The sequence below is a fragment of the Carex rostrata genome, chromosome 3 (genome assembly GCF_964058835.1).
Source record: "Carex rostrata chromosome 3, lpCarRost1.2, whole genome shotgun sequence".
NCBI lineage: Eukaryota > Viridiplantae > Streptophyta > Magnoliopsida > Poales > Cyperaceae > Carex > Carex rostrata.
This window is the reverse complement of record NC_135920.1, coordinates 9,696,812-9,718,970: the sequence shown is the minus strand read 5'-3', so window position 1 is coordinate 9,718,970 and position 22,159 is coordinate 9,696,812. Positions and strand designations below refer to the sequence as shown.

Sequence of the window (22,159 nt, the reverse complement as noted above, 5' to 3'; positions counted from 1 at the left end):
ATTACCGTTTAAACTTTTTATACAAAATGAATGTTGAAATTGATGAATGAATAGTCTCCAACGGACAAATGAATTAATTGCTTATGAATTAATTGCTTGTAAAGCTGCTGGTGCAAGCTATATGTAGCATAGAGATTTTTTTTTTATTTAGAATTACGTTAAAATAATTCATTCAAACAAGCCTCCCAAAACTTGATTTTCTGTAACTAGCCTCCACCGATCCCTAGGATCGGTGGAGCAAAAAAAATCAAAACTACACCGGTCCTAGGGACCGGTGTAGCTCACTTTTCCTCAGCGCAATTACTCGGCCACAGAAGATCCCAGCAAGCTCTACACCGATCCCTAGGATCGGTGGAGCTTTGTTCTCAAAATCAGTCCCGCAGCTCACCCATTTCTCCTTCTTCTCCCCCGTCCGAGGCTTCTTCTCCAAACGGTAAGTTTTTCTAATTTTTTTTTTTATTCTTTCAATATACTCAACCATTTCTCCATCCAATTGTTTCAAAATGTTCAGATCGTCGAAGAGAATTAGAAACTCTTCAGATCTACGATTTTGATAAGATAAAAATTCAACTTTTTTATTTTTTTTATTTTAGCCGAATTAAAATAAATAACTAATTTAATTTAGTTTGTTTAGTATTTTTATATTGTTTTTGTGAAATGTAGTGTGAAATTAGTATTTGGTGTAATTTAGTGTTAATTTGGAGTATATTTAGTGTTAATTTTAATTTAGTGTAATTTAAGCTAATGTAGTATTAATTTAGCGTTTATTTGATTTTAATTTAGTGTAATGTAGTGCTAATGTAGTGTTAATTTATAGTTCATTTGATGTTAATTTAGTGTAATTTAGTATTTATGTAGAATAAATTTGTGTAATTAAGTATTCATGTAGTATAATGTAACTTTTTAGTAATATGTATTATAATTTGTATAAAATTATAAATGTGTAAAATTAGTAATATTCATGAAGTTTAAAATTAGATAAAATTATAATGTATAAAATTAGTAATATTCATGAAGTTTATTATTAAAATCAAAATTAGATTCAAACATTTGACCTTCAGCAAATTTTTCATCTAACCTGGGGGGGGTTTGCAAAAAATGCACGATCCGCGTATGGCATTGGCAATTCATCGTGGAATGAGAAACATGGATGCTTAGGTCCTCGATTGAGGAATGGGATTAAGTTGTGCCAATCCTTCAATATTTCTCGGTCGTTCATTTCAGCCTCTGCTTCATCCATATCTGCATTCCATTCTTCATCTGAATCATCATCATCAAAAGAACGTCTATCAGATTCTGTGTCTTCATCTGATTGCTCACAAAAGCCGTCACCGGCCTGAACCGGAGGTGTGTAGGTGGGTACAGGTACACTGCCCGAGTTAGGATCAAAGCCGGTCTGAACCGACGGTGTGTTACTACCTCCAGGCAAACTATCTGGACACGGATCATAATTGGTTTGGTTTCTAGCCTGGTGCGCCTCAGCTACCAATTCTATAACCTTAAATCCAACCACTTGAGCTGCAGTTTGTTTAATGACATCCCAAGTTTCCTCATTTTCTATCCGAAATAATGAGAAATGGTACGATCCGGGCGGTGCTGTGTTCATACGTACCCTGATTGTCAATTTGACTCGACTCGGAAGCAATTCAAGTCCAACGTATATTTGCCGTTTTATAATAGCAAAACTGGTAGAATCAGATACAGTAAAGGTAAATGCAGCCCCTATGTCATAACCAACACCTGTTGAAGTGCTTTGGAGGTTACCACCATAATACACATTGATCAATAGCAGTGACATTTTGCTGAACAAAAATCAAACACTAAATTAATAAACATATGAGTAAAAAAAACACACTAAATATATAAACATATAAAAAAACACTACATAATATATGAGTACAGAAAAACAATAAATATAAACATATGAGTAAAAAATAAACTAAATATAAATATATGAGTAAAAAAATTCAAAATATAAACATATGAGTAAAAAAAAACTAAAATATAAACATATGAGTAAAAAATAAACACTAAATCAAACTCTAAATTAACTCCAAATATTTTTTAATTTTACAACACTAAATATAAACATATGAGTAAAAAAAAACTCACAATAATAATCAGGAGATGATGCTGAATACAATGGTGGTGGCGATCTATTCATATGGCAACTCCTCTATTCTATTGAAAAAAACGAAATAATGAAAAAAAAAATGAAAGAAGAATGGCGGCAGAGAAGTGAAGAAGGGAGAAGAGGGAAGAAGAAAGGTGCGGGACGCACCTGAAATATCTACATTCTCCACCGATCCACAGGATCGGTGCAGAGATGGTTTTGAGGCTCCACCGGTCCTAGGGACCGGTGTAGGGTTGATTTGTGTAGCTTTTCATGCAGCTGAGTGTGGCAGGGCCAAATGGGCCTCCACCGGTCCTAGGGACCGGTGTAGTTTTTATTTTTTTTGCTCCACCGATCCTAGGGATCGGTGGAGGCTAGTTACAGAAAATCAAGTCTTAGGAGGCTTGTTTTAATGAATTATTTTAACGTAATTCTAAATTAAAAAAAAAAATCTAGCATAGATGTCGTGCACAGCGAATTCGTATCCTCTGAGATATCTCAAACTTTGCGTGACTTTATGTAATATCCAAACCGTTTAAATACGTTCTACACGAATCTCAAAGCACGCATAATACTGACCCCCTACATCACCCCCGAATAGGCACCGGACACGTCGGTCACGCAAAAATTGAGATATCTCAGAGGATACGCACTCGTGAACAGCTCACATATAAAATATATTTTATTCGATCTTCTATAGCGGCGAATAGTGAGCTTCTATGCAAATTAGACCAAAGAAAAATTCACAAATAGATCCATAATTCATAAAGTTTAAAATGTTAATATCAAAATAAATATTTATAATTTTTGTGTCTTCTCAAGTAAATTTCTGACAAAAAGGGAACGTCAACTTTAACTATTCCATTTTTTAAATCTTATAGCAATTTATTGCTAATGGCTAAAGGATTCGAATTCCCACATTTTACTATATTAAAGTTGAAAAAACTTATTCTCATTTTTATCAAAAAAAAAAAAAAAAAATCTGTAAACAACAAAGTTGGTTCCTTCTTCTGTTCTTAAAAAAAAATTTAATTTAATTTCCGACTATATTACTGGATGGGGCATCCAATATCGGTGGACATCAAAATCTCAACAAAATTAACACATTTCTATTGCCATCATAGATTTTTTTTTTTAAATGGAATTCCTTTAAATTATTTTAACGGAACAAGCCTTCGTTTGTTAGATTTTCGAAAACTAGCCTCCACCGATCCCTAGGATCGGTGTAGCAAAAAAAACCCAACCTACCGGTGGAGCCAATTTTTACTCATTTTCGTATCCGGAAAAAGCATTGCCACAGAAAAGCAATATTTTTTCTGCACCGATCCTACGGATCGGTGGAGGATTCTTTTAAATAGTACTCAAATAAATTACTGTGTAAGCCCCGTGTTATAACTCAAATAAATCAATTAGTACTCAAATATTGATTTTCTGTGGACCAGATCAATTTACAAATACGGAGTTAGAATGGTACTCAAATAAATCCACTTCAAATAGCTTGAACGGTCCACAGAAAATCCTAAACCTACACCTAGCTTCAAATAGCTTAAATGGTACTCAAATAAATCCACTTCAAATAGCGGCGTGTTGATAAATCCTGAAGCTACACCGATCCTGTGGATCGGTGGAGGTTTTGGTGTGGTCTTTGGTGCAGTATAGCCACACAGTATATCTGTGGCTGGTGCAAAACAGGCTCCACCGGTCTCTAGGACCGGTGTAGATTGGATTTTTTTTGCTGCACCGATCCTACGGATCGGTGGAGGCTAGTTTTCGAAAATTTAACCAAAGAAGGCTTGTTCCGTTCAAATAATTTAAAAGAATTCTATTTAAAAAAAAATCGCCATCATATATAGGAAAAATTATTAGGTGTAGTTTCGGTATAGGAAAACGTTAAAAAGATGTTGCTATATATTACATATTTGGTCTTCATAATATATATAGAGAGAGTGATTAATGTGCATTCGAATATATATGGGTCGAAATACATACGGTCCAAATTTGACTTTTCAAAATCTGCTACTGTTGGATCAACAATTTTGTAAAATACTTAATAAATAGTAAACAAATTCAGAAAAATGAAAAATTTGGTCTCCCAGTACATATTAATATGGAGAACAAGATGAACGGTTCGGACCGACCGTTTGGATTTTGAAAAGTCGAATTTGGACCATATGTATTTCGACTCATATACATTCGAATGCACATTAGTCTCTCTCTCTATATATATATATATAGAGAGAGAGAGAGAGAGAGAGAGATAGGCTAATGTGCTTTCGGTACATATGGGCCGAAATACACACGGTCCAAATTTAAAATTTAAAAATTTAAAAAGTTGATCTGAACCGTTCATCTTGTTCTCCATATTAATATGTGCTTGGAGACCAAATTTTACATTTTTATGAATTTTTTTACTATTTATTAAGCCACTTGAAAATCGCTAATCCAACGGTTTTACTGTTTTGTTAAGCCACCGTTGGATCAGCAATTTTCAAAGTGGCTTAATAAATAGTAAAAAAATTCAGAAAAATGTAAAATTTGGTCTCCAAGCACATATGAAGTCTCCAAGCACATATTAATATGGAGAACAAGATGAACGGTTTAGATCGACTTTTTGAATTTTTAAATTTCAAATTTGGACTGTGTGTATTTTGGCCCATATGCTACCGAAAGCACATTAGCCTATCTCTCTCTCTATATATATATAGGGAGAGTTACCAAAATGCATACGGTCCAAATTTGAAATTTCAAAATCTAAAAAGTCGATCTGAACCATTCATCTTGTTCTCCATATTAATATGTGCTTGGAGACCAAATTTTACATTTTTCTGAATTTTTTTACTATTTATTAAGACACTTTGAAAATTGCTGATCCAATGGTGGCTTAACAAAACAGTAAAATCAGCAGCCACGTTGGTTCACCAATTTTCAAAGTGGCTTAATAAATAGTAAAAAAAATTAGAAAAATGTAAAATTTGGTCTCCAAGCACATATTAATATGGAGAACAAGATGAACGGTTCAGATCGACTTTTTGGATTTTAAATTTTCAAATGTGGACTGTATGCATTTTGGTCCATATGTTATCGAATGCATATTTGTCACTCTCTATTTATAGGAGATGACTAAAATGAGCCATGGTGTGTAACGCGTTGGTGCTCCACAGCACTATATTTCTATTTTGAAAATCCAAACAATCGATCTGAACTGCTCAACATGTTCTCCATATTGAAATGTGCTTGAAGACCAAATTTTACATTTTTTGGAATTTTTTACTATTTATTAAGTCACATTGAAAATTGCAGATCCGACGGTCCAGAAATTTTTACTGTTTTTTAACTGTTCACAGCAAAACAACAATTTTCAAAGTGGCTTAATAAGTAGTAATTTTTTTTTCCAAAAATGTAAAATTTAGTCTCCGGGCACATTTCAATATAGAGAATATATTGGAAGGTTCGAATCGGTTGTTTGAATTTTCAAAATGGAAATACGGCATAGAGTACAAACGCGTTTTACACCATGGCTCACCCAAGTCAACATGTTATATATATATATATATATATATATAGAGAGAGAGAGAGAGAGAGATGTTGGCTAATATCAAATCGATTGTTCCTGAGATTCCGTGCAAGTAAGTCATTTTTTAATTTTCAAAGTCCAAAAAGTAGATCTGAACCATTAGATGTGATCTTTATATTAAAATGTGCTTCGAGACCAAATTTTATATTTTTCTGAATTTTTTTTACTAGTTATTAAGCCACTTTGAATATCGTTGATCCAACGGTGGCTTTTAATTTTGTTGTTTTGTTAAGCCACCATTTGATCAGCGATTTTCAAAGTGGCTTAATAAATAATAAAAAAAATTCGAAAAATATAAAATTTGGTCTCCAAACACATTTTAATATAGAGATTAACTTGAACGGTTCAGATTGACGTTTTGAATTTTGAAAATTAAAAAATGATTTAGTTGCACGAGACCTCAAGAACAATCGATTTGATATTAGCCAACCTCTATATATATATATATATAGAGAGAGAGAGAGAGAGAGAGAGAGAGAGAGGTTGGCTACTCTACTTCCATAAGCATAATAAGTCATTTTTGTGTTTTAATGCACAAATGGTCAATCTGAAGCACTCAACATGTTCTCCATACTAGAATGTGCTTGGAGACCAAATTATATATTTTTTGGAATTTTTTTACTATTTTTCAGAAATTTTCAAAACAGTCGTAAAAATAATAAAAAAATATGAAAAATTCTGAAAAAAATAGTATAAAATTTCCAAAAAAATGTTAAATTTGTCTCCAAACACATATTAATATGGAAAACATGTTAAGCGCTTCAAATCAACCATTTGGACATTGAAAACGCAAAACTAATTTATGAGCATATGCTCTCATATGCTTATGGAAGTAGAGTAGCCAACTTCATATCTCCATTCTTATATTATGCACGTAGTTATCCTGATCCACCAACGGCTGAGATTAAAAGATGAATTTTTGAATTGAATATCAACCCTCCAATAACATAATATGTCTTCTTTTAATTAAATACATTTATTTTATGTGTAGAAGTCTAAATTTAGTTAAAAACATACTTGACACACAGACTGCTACATGGTTTATCACATTAAAATTGAATAAATTCCTAGCGATCCGTTTTCTTATTTCTTCTTACTGTTATCTTCAATTATTGTTATTAAATTATTTCTTTATTTCTCCATTTTCTCCGTTTCATTTCTTCTCTTTCTCTATAGTTTTGACAATAAAAATGAAAATAATCATTTACAGTATCATTTTAATTTTTAACAAAAGCATATCAGGAGCAACTTATAATATTTTGCTATTTTGCATTTTTTCCCTTACATTTTTCTTATTCCTGAAATAATTCTAGATCTTGATTGAATATTTTAATCTATATATCATTTTTTTTTATATAAATATTATATTGGGTATAATATGCTGGCATAATATTTGCCATTTTCTGCTTGTTATAATGTGATCAATATTTAATATATTTTACACATGTTTACTTTGTATCAATAACTTTTTCTTTCCTTTTTGTATTTATCCCCAACAATTATTTCGAAAAATATTACTTGTTTACTCCATTATCCAATACAGAAAAAATCTATTTTTATTTTTTGGTTTATTGGCAAGTAACTTTTTAACAATCATTTTATCTGTACAATATGATGTATTTTTTTTACTTTAATATAAAAGGAACTGTGAAAAATAAAAGTTTTCTCCTTATTTTGATTTGATGTTAAGGCATGAAAAAAATTAAAACATAGCCAGATAAGAAAAATAATATTCAAATTTGACGTCATGCGGAAACAAAAAATTTAGTTGCTACTTTTTGACATATTTAAAAAAATGTATATCTCAAACAAAATAACATATCAACTGATCGAGAGATAACATTACTTAAATGATATAAAGAAAAAGAATGAAATGAAAATATGACTAATCAATTCAAAAAAATTTAACTGACATATAAAAAAATAGAAATAAATCCAGACCAATCAGAAAGATGATACAATTTTGCATGTGGACAGTATGTATGGTGAGTACGTGTCCAAATAAATTTAGACTTTTACACGTAAAAAAAACATAAAATAGATGCATAAAATCAGAATATTTGATCGGACAGCTGAAATTCAATCCGAAATTTTATTTTTAATCAAACACGTTGGCTGATCAGGACATCTACGTGCTAAATTTAGTTAAAAACATACTAGTCACACAGAATGCTACATGGTTTATCACATTAAAATTAAATAAATCCCTAGCGATCCATTTCCTTATTTTCTTATTTCTCTATTTTCTTCGTTTCATTTCTCCTCTTCCTATAGTTTTGACAATGAAAATGGAAACAATTATATCTTTTCAGATTTTGTTTAGGGCTATTATATCTTTGTGAATAGATGAATAACAGATCTTGTGTTGATGAAAACAATCATATCTTTTGATCTAGAGAAAAAATGAAGAATATCTAGAACTTTCGTGTACATAAATAATATGTAGAGAAATTTTAATCAATATTTTCATCAAGAATATACATGTAGAGAAAATCCTTATTTTAATCATTTAATTATAGCTTTTTCAATTTTATTTCTTAGCATATCATTTCTCCTCTGAATTATTTAATAACATGCTTTGCTTGCGAAGAAAATTAGATATTAAATAACAATGATACTTCAAAAAAAAAATCATGTTATATTTGATTCTTTTTTTTTCATTTATTGTTGTTTTTTTATTGTTAATTATTATTTGGATTTGGATTTTTTTTCATTTGTCTTTCATTTTCATTTAAATATTTATTTTTATTTTGTGTGAATGTCAAACAAAAAAATCTCTTCATATTCTATTAAATATTATAATATGTATCCGTTGCAACGCACAGACATGATATATATTTAGTTCCCCCAACTGACACGCCTAACATAATGTACCATTGTACCGTATAACATATTTGAACCTCTTGCTTTTTAGTGTTAGTTCAATCTAAATGCCGATATATATTTCCAATTGAGTTATTGGAAATATGGTCCATCACTGACCAGGTAAGACTTATTCATACAACGGTACAGCATCCTTGGTCAACACAACTCAAGTAATGGTTGGGTCATATTTAGTTATTTATTTATTTTTAAACCTATAATTTTATCAAAAAGAAAATGTTTATAAGGTTAGATATATATACAAAGGGTATGAAAATTTAAACAGACCTGTTCGGCAATTCCTCCTCAAGATTTCTTAAACTTTTTTTTTAGAGAACAATCTTTTCTTAATGAGGATTAATTTTTACTCTTTTTATTCAAATTCCTAAACTTAAGTTCTCTTGTCTCAACTTTTAAGCCAACATTTCTCTTGGATTAAGTTTCCTTAACACCTTTTTTGTCTACTTAACACTTTTTTCTTAATATGATTCTACCGAACAAGTACTTCTTAACTCCACTTAAAATTTATTGTGAAGCCGAACACCCCTAAGTAATCAGATAGCACTAACAACAACCATACGAATCGTCTAAAACTATCACAAACCAAAACAAAATTGTTGTGTCACAGTTAACTTGAAATATATGCATTTGTCCGCTTAACAAAAATGACTCCAAATAATGTATTGCAGAAAGAAATAAACATTTGAGAAGAAAGTTAAATTTGTTATTTTCTAAATTGAAAACAAAAAAATAGACTTTATAAAATAAATAAGAAAAAAAAATCATTATTTTCTCCATGCCCCCTTTTTAACTTCTCCGGGGAGCAATATAATATACTCGTTTGTGTTATAAAATATAAAAATAAAGAAGAGTAAATAATATAGAGAGAATGTATAAATAAGAAGAGTTATAAATTTTAAATGAAAAACTATCTAAATTAATTATAATAATTAATAGGGAGATAAAACATATTTTTTTAGGAGAAGTTTTGAGATGAATGTTAAAAGTTACAAAATAAATAAATATTTATTGTAAAATAATGATAAATAAAGTAAACAAGATATTGAGAATGTATAGCAATGACTATCTTTCTTTTTTTTTTTCTTTTTTTTTTTTGATTTCAGACAAAGCCCGTAGGCCAATGACTATCTTTTGATCATATATTTTTCTTGTGTGTACATAATACAAGCTTACAATCCTCTATTTATAAATAGAAAATGTAAATAACAAGTCATCTAATTTAATTCCATTAATAAACAAGTGTTTTGATGCAATTAGTGAAGAATTTCAAATGAACATCCATAACTTAATTTATTTATAACAATATCCACATTGATTATTTATTCATGACACTTTCTCTCTCTCTTTTTCTTCCTCTCCTCTACATTGACCTTTCTTTATCAAACTCCGGAGCATGTATAAATGAATTTTTCATTTAAATTCGACACTTAGACATAACCTAAAGGAAATATATTATTTTCGTAACCAATATAAGAAACATATATTTAATATGCTTATGAAAATTGATAAAATATGATAAATATTTACCCTGCATTGAACAGTTGAAATTTTAATTTTTATAATTAAACAATCATAAAATAATGATCAATTGTACATAGTTGAATTAGCACTCTACTTGTATGTTGAATGATGATGCTAATATACTAAGATTTTTTTTAATTATCTATTTAAAAAATTCTCGACAAAAGTATCAATAATATTATTGTAAGATAATATCCTGTTATGATTAGTTGCTTCATTTTAACGTCTTAAAATTCGAGTAATTTGTATCCTCTATATTAATGGCACATCCGTTAATAGATCAGGACCGTCCAATTGAGATCCGCATTAATATTACTATATTAGAGGCCCTGTGCGTTATAGGCGTGGACCGAATTAATTCTAATTCTGATTCTGATCAGACGGCCGAGATGCATTAAACTCAAAAGAGAATTGATTTTCTTTTGAGTTAATGCAGAAGATGCGGACTCGTCCAGAGTCCAGACCTACTTCCTACTGTTCCTATTTTCGAATTTGTGTACCACGTCTTTGAAATTTTATTCCCCTTACCTTTGATGCTTGCACGAAATATTTTGTTGCCTTAAACGCCTACCCAAAGACATTCTTTCTTGGGCAAATACATCATAATTTTAACAACTTAATTGTCGTTTTCATCAGAGACTCAGAGCATATCCCGCGGGAATTGACACATGCACGATTTAGATTTATTAATCATACCTCTTTTCAAGGAAAAGATAGCCTATCACTTACTTCCAAAAATAACAAGGCCGAGCCTATCTGTGTGTAACCTAATCCCCGAAAACCATTAGGGACCCACAATTTAGTGATAAAGACCGGGAGCACCCGGTCTATTCATAGGGATTTTCAGTTTCTTTTCCGTTATTGACACTCCCAGACTCCCTCCAAATCCAACAATTTAATCCATTAATACCGGCTCCCCGTTCCCATCTCCATCTATAAAAGAAGCATAGCATAACCATTCCATAACCGCTCTGTCCTTTTTATAATTCACCTCCACCGGTACACACTCTCCTAAAAATGGCTCCGATCAAGATACCCAATTACCTTTTATTATCCCTGTGCCTCATCTCTCTCCTCTCCTTCTTCCCGACCGGCGAATGCAAGTACAAACAGATGCTACCCCGCAGGGGTGGACCCCAGTTGTCAGCAGCTGGAGTCGCTCAGCCATGCCGAGCCCACACGGTCAATCTCAAGGACTTCGGTGCGGTGGGAGACGGCAAGACAAGCAACACGGCCGCATTCAAAAAGGCGGTGGCTGAGCTGACCAAGTACGAGAAACAAGGCGGTGGAATGCTGGTGGTCCCGCCTGGAAAATGGCTGACGGCGCCGTTCAACCTGACCAGCCACTTCACACTTTTCCTCGAACAGGGCGCTGTTATTCTCGCCTCTACTGTAAGTACTCGATCAAGCTTCTTGCTCTCTTTTTTTCGTCCTTATAATTAATGCCCTTAGCGAAATTTAATTATTTATATTCCGTTTTGGTTCTGTTTCTGTTTGTTGCGTTTGTACGAATTTTTTTTAAAAACTATAAATAAAAAATAATATTTTATCAAACTAACTTAATTGCTTTAATTTTTATAAAAATCATAAGAACTAAAATGATATTTTGGTCGTAGCTATTTTTAAAGATTTCAATAAAAAATAATAATAGTAAAACTTGTGGAAAAACCAAATGATATTTCAGTTCTTATAATTTTTGTAAAAAAAAAATCAAGTTAGTTTAATAAAATATTATTTCTTATTTATAGTTTAAAAAAAAAATCCGTTTGTACGGGTTGGGATATAGATTGCATCAGCTTTGATTCACTTTTTCTATGTGAATTGCGATGATTGCGCATGCTAGAGTTGTTGCAATCTTGATTTTGACATGTCCTCCTATTATCCATTTTTTTAGCAAATGGATATCACAATTTTCTCATAAATTGACTCTTAGACTCTGTCTCTGCCTGTTTGTTTTAACTTCTAACTGGAGATGATAAAATGAGAAAGGGAACGTTCGTCTTTTGTTCATCAAATGTGGACTTGCACGAGTCAAATTTCTGTTTGCGGAAAAAAAATATCAACCACGCTTGGGTATTAATTTGGTCAGTCCGTGGAAAAAATGCGTAATAATGGTCAAATATTATACCTTAATATTTTTTTAGAAAATACTTTTATATTGTTTTAAATAGTGTATCTCTGTATCACATAAGGTATTTATTTCATGGTTGATTAGTCCTGCAATTCGGTGGCTTTTGTTGACAATTGGTGGGGGAATTTATTAGATGTCGGTCAAGGCGGCAGGAATTTTGAATGAGATTGACACCTTGTAGTAGTAATGTGATTGAATTGAAGCTCCTGTTTTGTGAATTACTTTGATGGAAATATAAGATGGTTATAAAAAATAAAGTTATTTTGTAATATATGCAGAATATTAGTGACTACCCACCGATTGCACCTTTGAAGTCATACGGAAGAGGAAGAGACTTGCCTGGGCCAAGGCACAGCAACTTCATTGCCGGTTTCAATCTCACTGATGTAGTTATAACAGGTACATATATTCATTAAAACCTTAATCATACAAATTACTCTGGCCATGAGCTTAATTTTATATATATTACATTTTTTTTTGTTGCATGGAATTAATTATTGACTTCTCGTCTTTAACTTTGCAATGAGCAGGAAACAACGGTACGATAGACGGGCAAGGACAGATCTGGTGGGACAAGTTCCATGCCAAAGAACTTAACTACACTAGGGGCTATTTGCTAGAGATCATGTATTCAGAAAACATTCTCGTTTCCAATGTCACCTTTGTCAACTCCTCTTCCTGGAACCTCCATCCTGTCTATTGCAAGTATGGCCCCAACATATTAAATCATTACTAAGCAAAACAATTTTTCAGTATTCATTGTTTTCTCAAGATATATATAGGCCTCACTAGAACTATTTTGTGTTATTTAACGTTTCAGAAATGTGATATTTTCTGGCGTGACAGTGCTTGCTCCTACTGATTCAGCCAACACCGATGGAATTGATCCGGGTATGCTAATGCTCACCAATTCTTGCTTTTCTTCACGAACATTAAAATGTATTTGCATCGTACAACTCATTGGAAACTTGGATTGATTTGCTTTTCAGATTCTTGCTCTGAAGTCCGTATTGAGGACTGCTACATAGTCTCAGGCGACGATTGCATTGCCATAAAGAGTGGCTGGGACCAGTATGGTATTGCTGTTGGCATGCCAAGCGAGAACATCTCGATCCGACGACTCACATGCATCTCACCCACTAGTGCTGTCATAGCCCTTGGTAGCGAAATGTCTGGTGGGATCAGGAATGTTCGTGCCGAAGACATCACAGCCATCAATTCAGAATCAGGTGTTCGCATCAAGTCAGGTGTTGGCAGGGGAGGTTATGTCAAGGACATTTTTCTCAATGGAATGAATCTCTACACCATCAAGTGGGTGTTTTGGATGACCAGTAACTACGGGCAACACCCGGATGATAAATTCGACCCTAAAGCATTGCCCAACGTTACCGGGATCAACTATAGTAATGTTTATGCTGAGAATGCAACCATGGTTGCTAAATTAGAAGGGTTACCAGATGATCATTTCAAGGGCATTTGCATGTCGAATGTGACTGCCCAGGTGATAGAATCAAATTTGATACAATGGAATTGCACAAATGTCGAGGGCGTGGCAAGCGGTGTCACCCCTGCACCTTGTGCTCAGATCCGCAATCAAGGTCCTGGGAAACCATGTGCATTCCCGAAAGAACCTCTTGCCATTGATAAGGTCATCATCAATCAGTGCCCCTTCAAGGGTTACTATTGACAAGATTTCTTGTAGAGTTGCACTTTACGAATGCCAGGAGCACTTATTTTAATGCTCCTAGGTTCCTTGAATTGTCTGATTAAAGATAATTTATGTATAACACTAAGATAATTTATGTATAACATAATAAGATAATATGTATCTTCCAGTTGTTTTGGAATCATGATTAGATATGAGAATCAATTCCAGAAAACTTTACAGCTATTCACCCGTAATATGGAGAGATAATAAATTAAAAATCAAACAAGCCTTGGCAATAAACTAAGATGCACTACATACTGCAAACCTGATCTACTTTACAAATCACTCGGTAAATTACTTGCAATTAATATGATCTCTAATCTAGTCTTCTTCCACCTCAACCAGGTTTTAGAAAACAAAAACAAAACAAAAAACATTAACCAAGCTTCATTTCTCGCTGCACAGTCTGTCTTGAGCAAGGTAAATTCAAAACACCTACGATCATACATAGCTTACTTTAACGACTACGATAAAACTTCACCAAGATTGACCTTATTTTCACTATCTCCACAACTGATTTAAAAAAAAAAAAAAAATTGAAATTGAAAACTAAATTATATGTTATTGAACATGTAGATAACCTAACAGTCAAATAACATGCAACTTAAGTATTGATGATACATAACCGTTAAAATTTTAATTACTTGATATACGGTGAAACATACATCAAATCACATCATATTTTATAGACATAATATGCGGATAATATAAGATCATATTACTAGTGTTGGATTTCAAAATTAGGCCTTTGTTTTTAAAGATTGTGAAAATAAGAAAATGCCAAGTGATCCCCACCCCCCTCAATCGACAGTAATGACAAAACCTTCAAAATCATATGTATAGACTCCAATGAATAAATTTCCTCCCTCCACTGACAATGATCTTATACATATTTCTATTGTTCATTTGAAGGAAACTCGTTAAACTTTTGAAAAAATATCATTTGGACGAACCTTTTTATCTTCCTAAAAAGGGGGATTGGGATTAAAAGCGAGAGATTCCCTCCAAATGAGCTCCCTTATATTCTCTTCAGTAAAGTTGGGCTGCTCAAAATCAAAGTTAAAGGAAGTCGGGCAAACAGGCTCGTCATTTATGTCGTGAAGAGAGGCCAAATATGGGTGGTGCAGAGCTTCGTCAACTACAATGCATTAAAGCCAATAGTATAGGGGTTCACTTCTAAAAAGTGCTTATGAAAAAAAACTGTGAAAAAAGTATCCACCAGAATTTGTTGTAAACTAATGAATATTAATTATCAACATGGGGTTAATACTGTCAAGAGAACCCATGTACAAGTTAACAATCATAGGGTACCTTCCCCACCAATCAATATACACAAATGAGGACTTAGATCCTCATTTTTTGCAAAAAAACAAAAAAACAAAAAAAAGCCACAATCCTAGGGAACTGTCTGTTATTTCTATATTTATTTTTCTCCCCTATTTGTCTTGTGTTTTATGAGGATGATATTTCTAATTTTGTTTGGCAACTATGTAAATAAGAATTCAATGCAATTTCGAAGTACCTGTAATGCGTTTGCTAGGATCAAACACAAGCATCCTCTGCAGCAAGTCAATTGCACCAGGAGACATTGTAGGGAACTGAAGAGCAAAAATCTTCCTTGGGAACCATGGAAGTTGCCTGACATATCTCTTTGTGTTATCATTTGGAAGAAAGCCTAGGCTTGTGTCGTCAGGCGAGCCAATTAACTTTTCGATAAAGGGCAAAAAATAAAAAGAAAGTTAGTTCATATGGTTAACCATAACTATCATCACTTTGCATTTGTCTGTGGACTGGCAAGTGCCAATGATACATACATTTGAACTTTCCACGGAAATCCAGACAAATCATACCTCGGTAATCAACTTAAGCTGCTGCACATAATCTCTCCCCGGAAAGAGAGGTTCTCTGGTAATGATCTCTCCCATAATGCAACCAACCGACCACACATCTATGGCTGCAGTATACTGAGAGCAGCCAAGAAGAAGCTCAGGTGCACGGTACCAACGTGTGACAACATACTCAGTCATGAGATCGGTCTCAGAAGTGGTTCTGGCAAGCCCGAAATCAGCAATCTTCAGGTCACAGTTGGCATTTAACAGCAAATTGCTCGGCTTGAGGTCACGGTGTAGTACATTTGCTGAGTGTACATACTTCAATCCGCGTAGCAACTGGTATAGAAAGTACTGTGAAAGCACAATATTCTAGTTAGATACCATGGCATCTTAGGTTTTAAGAGATGACTTTTGTATTTCTTTCTTTCCCCCAATAATAGTCAGTGTTTCACTACATTTGAAATAACTTGCACCAATATATTGTAATAATTCCAGATGGTAATCTATTATCTGACTTAATTGAAAAGATGTATTCTAATCGATATTGATGATTTTGCCCCTAACCTAAAATAATTTTTCTTTTTCCTCAAGGCTTAAAGTGAACTAAAACAAAACCTATAAAGAGAGCGTACCCAGTGCCAAAAGCTCCCACATGTTGTGGGGTCTGGGGAAGGGAATTTCTAGGCAGCCTTCCCCTTGCATTTTTGCAAGGAGGCTGATTCAAACATCTAAAACAAAACCTATGAAGATTTAAATTTTAGATTATCCACTTATAAACTGGGCATCAAGCAATCTGTTATAACCTAAGGGTAAATTGAAAAATGCTAGGGGCAATCTACTAACCCACAGATGACTAACTATTGGTTTTCACAATGTCATACCAACAAACACAAAATATTCATTCTAAATGCAAGGATGAGAGAAGATGCTTTCAGCAAACAGAAAGCTAAAAAATATATATCGAGTATCCAGGTGTAGACCAGAAAAGGAAAACATATGTGTAAACCAGAAATGTGTTCTTTTGTTATATTTATAACATTTTAAATTGTGATGGCCTACTATTTGAAAAGGAAACATATGTGTAAATCGGAAATGTGTCAATAAGGTCATGTTGGGTCCATTCCAGCATATTACAATCACACTTTCTAGGAGTATGGATATTGTAAAGGTAAGTTTCGAGCTCTATAGAAATGTTTTCTTGATAGTTCATGTCAGAGCCTAAATTAAGTACCATCCTAGTATGGGGCCTTCTAAACGTTGAAATGTGTTTATTCTTTAATGACATATCCAGTTGGAGAGGTATATAAACATCACAGGGCAATTTACACCAATTAAAGAAACAACCAGATCGCTTTTTTTGTTTTCCGACTTGTTTTCTTGCTTTGCACTCATTAGCTTGTAATTTCCTTAAAATAGTACTATGAGGCTAAGCTAGAATCAGTCAAGGCTCAACGATAGGAAGTAACAGACCTGACAATGGTCATCGGTTAATTGCTGGTTGGAGCGTATTATCTGATGGAGATCTGTATCCATTAACTCAGTAATAATGTACACATCATTGAAGTTCTCCCTTTGTGGTGGGCGTACAATGTCCTTTATTGCAATAACCTGTTTCAATAAGAGCAAAATAGTAATCATTCTTCACATAATATAATAATCAATATTTAGTAAAGGCCATGGAAGCTATTGATTCAGGATTATAAAACCAAGTAAAGGTCATTTGGATTTTTAAGAATCATAAAATCCAGCCATATTCATGTTTACCCATAAAATGTTTCAACTTAAATCATAACAGCTACAAAAAGAAAGATACAACATATTATTTATGAACAAAAAAAGATTAATTACGAATTCATGCCTTGATTCCAGAATTCCATGAGAAGCATCAAATAAATCATAAACAATATAGAAACCCAATTTGCAATTTCAAAAACAGCAGCCAATCAATGAAGAAAACACATTTAAAAAGATTCTTACATTTTCATGATCCATGTGACGCATAAGTTTTATTTCCCTTAAAATTCTCTTGGCATCAATACGGTTTTCAAATGCATTTCCAACTTTCTTTATGGCAACATCTTCATTGGTCTCTGCATTTTTGGCAGCACTGCAATGGAAAAAAGAAGCATTTTTGTACTTAACTATATGGCTGTGCGAAATTCTACTTTCAACAAATGTGAGGATTGGAAAAAATAGGTACAAGTCAAAAACACAAGAAAAAATATTTGACAGAAACCAGAGCTGGATTGGTTTCTATAAGTAACTGGAAAGGGCAGCATTTGACATGTCAGAATAACAAGGTTTTATCCTTCATTTTGGTACCCACACTGGTCAGGTTCCAAACTGGTATTGCAATGATAACACTTCTGTAATGGTACCTCCAGTCCAAAGCATTATGAGCAACACCAACCAGCTTATTATTTTATTTTATATTTTTATTATTTTTTCGACTACTGAATTACAGAAATAATAGGGTAATTGAGTTTCTTGTTGGAAGTTTTTTTTTTCTTTTTCTGAAATTGGGGGTAATTGAGTTTCTTGTTGGAAGTTTTTTTTTCTTTTTTCTGAAATTGGGCCTATATTGAATTGACGTCTAATATATACACATGGTAGTGGCATAGCTTTCCACCAGAAAATATATTCAAGCTGTCAAGCACCAACCATCTTAACTGGGTTGTTCTCCCTTTGCATTATAACCAACAACATAATGACTCCCTTCTAATTGACTCTCAATTAGTCATTACTGATGAGAAATATTGATTTTCTCTCGAGCTACACAGATACCAATTGATGTTTCTGCTGAGCTGCATGATTTCAAGTAAAAGCATCAGCTCTATTTCAAGTAAAAATAACAGTCCTGATAGGCCAGTGGATAGTACTAGTCTACTACTAGATACGATCTTTCTTTAGTATGTAGTATTTATAGTAATAGCTCTTACCTTTTTAGAATTATTCTTTAGAAAGTAAGGATCATGGGGAAAAGTTTCAAACTGTAGTGGAGGGATACAAAAAAAAAAAAAAAAAACTCACCAAACAATACCATAGGCGCCTCGACCGATCGGGCGGAGAGGAGGGACGTACTTGGAGGGTACCTCGAATAGATTTCCATAGACATTATAAAGCACATAGCGGCCACCATGGGTCGGGATCCCGTTCATCTGTCCGTCTCCAGTCGCCATGACTTTTCTCCCACAATTTGAAACTTGGTATCTGAAATGAAATTAGGTTTTGTTTTTGGGAGTACGGAGGAAAAGGGAAGGAAAAGGGAAGTGGAGATGGTGTGCGTGCGAATGCGAATAGTCAGATTGATAGATGTTAACGCGTCGGTGTCGTTTCCATTAGAACAAAAAAGAAAAAAAGCAGAGCAGCCCGTGGCCGAGATCTATCAAGGAATATAACCGGTGACTTTAGACATTCAAGGTCAACACAACAGAGCAATGCAAAAGTGAGCAAAACCCCAGATTTATCACCTCAAAAAAAAAAAAAAAAAAAAAAGATTTACCACTGTGTATGTCTGAAAGACTGAAACTATAAACCGAAATTTTGTTAATTTGGCGCTCTAGTAAATTAAAATTAAACACTCACCACTCAAATTATCGAAATTAAATTCCTACCATCCAGACATATTCAGTCTGTACTAGGACTGGCAAAAAAGCTCGTGGCTCGTGAACCGCTTGGTATTCGCCCGTGACTCGATCGGTAACAGCTCGTTCGTTAGTGGATCGAGTTAAAATTAGCTCGCTCGCTACATACTTGAGCCAGAATTAATGAGTTTGAGTTTGGCTTGGCTCGGCACGAGCCAGCTCGATCATTAACGAGCTATTTAATATACATAGTTTAATTGTTTAATCGGATCTGTTCACTTCAGATTGGGGATATTATGGTCTATGGATGTTATAGCCAGTGTTATGGCAATTGCACTTTGGACTGTGTTTAAATTGATTGGTAATTTTATATGGAATATGTGTGAATTAATTATAAGCAATTAAGTTAATTTGTATGAATTTGTTTGATTTGGTATGCATGAATTTATTTTGTGAATATATTTGTATGAATTTAGGATTTTGATATATTTATATGTATGAATTTAGCTGTAAACTTAATTTATAGTAGTTGATTTGCTTAATTACAATTGAATTAAGAGTCTTCCTCAGTAATTAGTCATATAAATATTATTTTATTTTAGTCATAATTAATAAGATGTGTTATAAAAATTTAAGATATAGTATGAAAGAAAATATACAAATTTATAAATCTGCCAAGCTAATAACGAGCTAGTTCGGCTCGCTCGGACAAGTCACGAGTCGGTCTTGAGCAATAGTTTTAGCTCGGGACCTAAAATCTAAACTCGCTCGCTCAGCTTGATACACTAACAAGCCGAGTACGAGTGTGGCCTAACTCGCTCTTTAACAGCTCGTTGCCATCCCTAGTCTGTACACTAAATTGAACTGATGTACAAATTGAGAATGTGCAACAATTTTTCTTTTTTGCATGTTCACACCGTAGCACCTACTTTTCTTTTTTTTCAATTTTGCATGTTCACGCCATAGCTTAGAGGGATTGGTCAGCGGATTGGTGAGTAGGGCTCATACTTCTCAATGAATAAACAGCAAAAAAAAAAAAAAATTATTGACTAAAATATGAGGTCCATGCTTCTGGATGAATAATCAATAGATGATTTTATCCAATATTCAGCGGGGCCTATACTTCTCGATGAATAAACACACACACAAAAAAAAAAGTTTATGCGCACCAATTTGCGCATCTCCAGTCTGCGTATCAAACTCAATCCATATTATAGTTTGATCAGAAATCACCAGAAACAAATATTGAAATTGATGAAAGGCTTTTCAAACTCAATGATCCATATTATATTGATTCAATTTATCAGTTTCTGACAAGCATCAACTATTCAAATATTTTAAAAGATTTTTCACATAAATGAGATCGCGTGTCTAAACTCGGAAGCACATTAAAATTTTCAAGTTTGACGAAGTTAAATGGCTTACTGATGTAGGAATAATTTGATAATGTAATTAAATTGAAAAAAAAACTTGTATTATGGAATTAATTTTTGAGGTTTTTTATTAGAGTTCTATTTTGTTTATTCTTTTTCTTTTGCTTTGTATTTGTTAGGACTATCGGGTTTATTACTGATGAGACCAATTAAGTCAATCAAAATTATTTCTACAGCAGTAAGCCATTCAGTTTCGTCAAACTTGAAAACTTTAATGAGTTACCGAATTCAAACACAGACCTCGTGCTACAGTAAACCCTCAGTTAAAAAAAAAAAACTGAGGATAGTTCTGGAATTTTTTGTTTTAATGAGTGTATAAAAAGAAAACGATGCCTCATACTCAATTAGTACGGAATTGAGTTGAATGATCTAAAGCAATCTTCACCGTTCACTTCACAAGAGACGGTGTTGAATGCTGATCATTGATGAAAACTGAATTTAAAAATCGGATTATGTAATTTAAAATGACCGGGCGCTGATAGGTACGTTGAACCTACTTTTATGTATAATTTATTATTGGTACGGTGGGCATGGACCTCTTTTACCCTCAAATTCTTAGTTGATGCTAAATTGCTAATAGCACTTTTTTATCTTTTTATCTGATCCGTAATGTATTTGATAAAACATGTATTTATAAGTTATTTTTTATTTAGCTCTTGAATAAGAATATTTTTTCTTTAATATAACAGATAAGAGTCTCTTATCCATTATCTTATACATTAATAATTAATAATTAAAAATAAAAATTATAAAATTATATTTAAATATTTATATTTGTATGCAGATGATCAATGATAATTCATAGCTCATATATATCTATTTAATGACATCTATTTATCTATTTATTCGACCCTTACCATATTTGATAAAACAAATACAAGTAATATTTTTTTCCTTTTAGTTTATTAAGCATCTCCAATGGTTTGCAATGACAATTGCAAAGTTCTTGTTGGCAGTTTAATTTCTATTTTCAAAAATATTGAATCCTTTCAAAAACACTTTTATGTGAGAAAATTGGGGGTTCCTATTATTTAAAAAGTAAAATTTTGTAATTATTACTCTTTCATGAATATAATTATTTTGTAATTAGTGACTACTTTTAATTTAACAACCATCTTATAATTGCTAATCAATTGCATTGATGGAGATGCTCTTAGAGTAAAGGTAAAGTCTTTTTTTGTTTAACTCAAGTTTTTTTCATTAACAAAGTGGGTGAGGATTAAATATGCTTTCATACTGTTGACACTCTAGTTGCAAATAATGTTAGCGGGTAATTTGAACCATCATGCCAACCGCTACTCGAAGAGTATAAGAAAACAAATAATACTTCCTACTAGATTATTTTCTTTCTAAAGTTTAGATTCATATCATCAGTAGAGT

General features: G+C 32.8%; 2 protein-coding genes across 2 annotated transcripts; one reads left to right on the top strand and one right to left on the bottom strand.

Moving 5' to 3' along the window:
• The first annotated feature begins 10,981 nt into the window (after positions 1-10,981).
• Positions 10,982-14,170, top strand: LOC144551357 (putative polygalacturonase). Its single transcript, XM_078299305.1, has 5 exons — positions 10,982-11,483; positions 12,501-12,621; positions 12,753-12,927; positions 13,043-13,113; positions 13,212-14,170. Exons 1-5 carry the CDS (start codon positions 11,109-11,111, stop codon positions 13,907-13,909), a joined length of 1,440 nt encoding a protein of 479 aa, XP_078155431.1. The 5' UTR covers positions 10,982-11,108; the 3' UTR covers positions 13,910-14,170.
• Positions 14,054-19,133, bottom strand: LOC144551358 (mitogen-activated protein kinase 6-like). The gene is made up of 7 exons (XM_078299306.1): positions 18,793-19,133; positions 17,740-17,869; positions 17,233-17,370; positions 15,781-16,113; positions 15,453-15,636; positions 14,884-15,068; positions 14,054-14,365 (listed from the first exon to the last, which is right to left on the bottom strand). Exons 1-6 carry the CDS (start codon positions 18,939-18,941, stop codon positions 14,896-14,898), a joined length of 1,107 nt encoding a protein of 368 aa, XP_078155432.1. The 5' UTR covers positions 18,942-19,133; the 3' UTR covers positions 14,054-14,365; positions 14,884-14,895.
• Positions 19,134-22,159: the final 3,026 nt, after the last annotated feature.

Bases quoted from the DNA above. Each gene is read 5' to 3' on its own strand.
- LOC144551358 (XM_078299306.1), bottom strand. From the start codon at position 18,941: ATGGCGACTGGAGACGGACAGATGAACGGGATCCCGACCCATGGTGGC. The intron at 17,870-18,792 runs GTGAGTTTTTTT...TTTCCATTGCAG, and splicing joins GGCGCCTATGGTATTGTTTG to TGCTGCCAAAAATGCAGAGA. The intron at 15,637-15,780 runs GTATGATTTGTC...TTTATCGAAAAG, and splicing joins AGCTTAAGTTGATTACCGAG to TTAATTGGCTCGCCTGACGA.
- LOC144551357 (XM_078299305.1), top strand. From the start codon at position 11,109: ATGGCTCCGATCAAGATACCCAATTACCTTTTATTATCCCTGTGCCTC. The intron at 12,622-12,752 runs GTACATATATTC...TGCAATGAGCAG, and splicing joins CACTGATGTAGTTATAACAG to GAAACAACGGTACGATAGAC. The intron at 12,928-13,042 runs GTATGGCCCCAA...TTAACGTTTCAG, and splicing joins CTCCATCCTGTCTATTGCAA to AAATGTGATATTTTCTGGCG.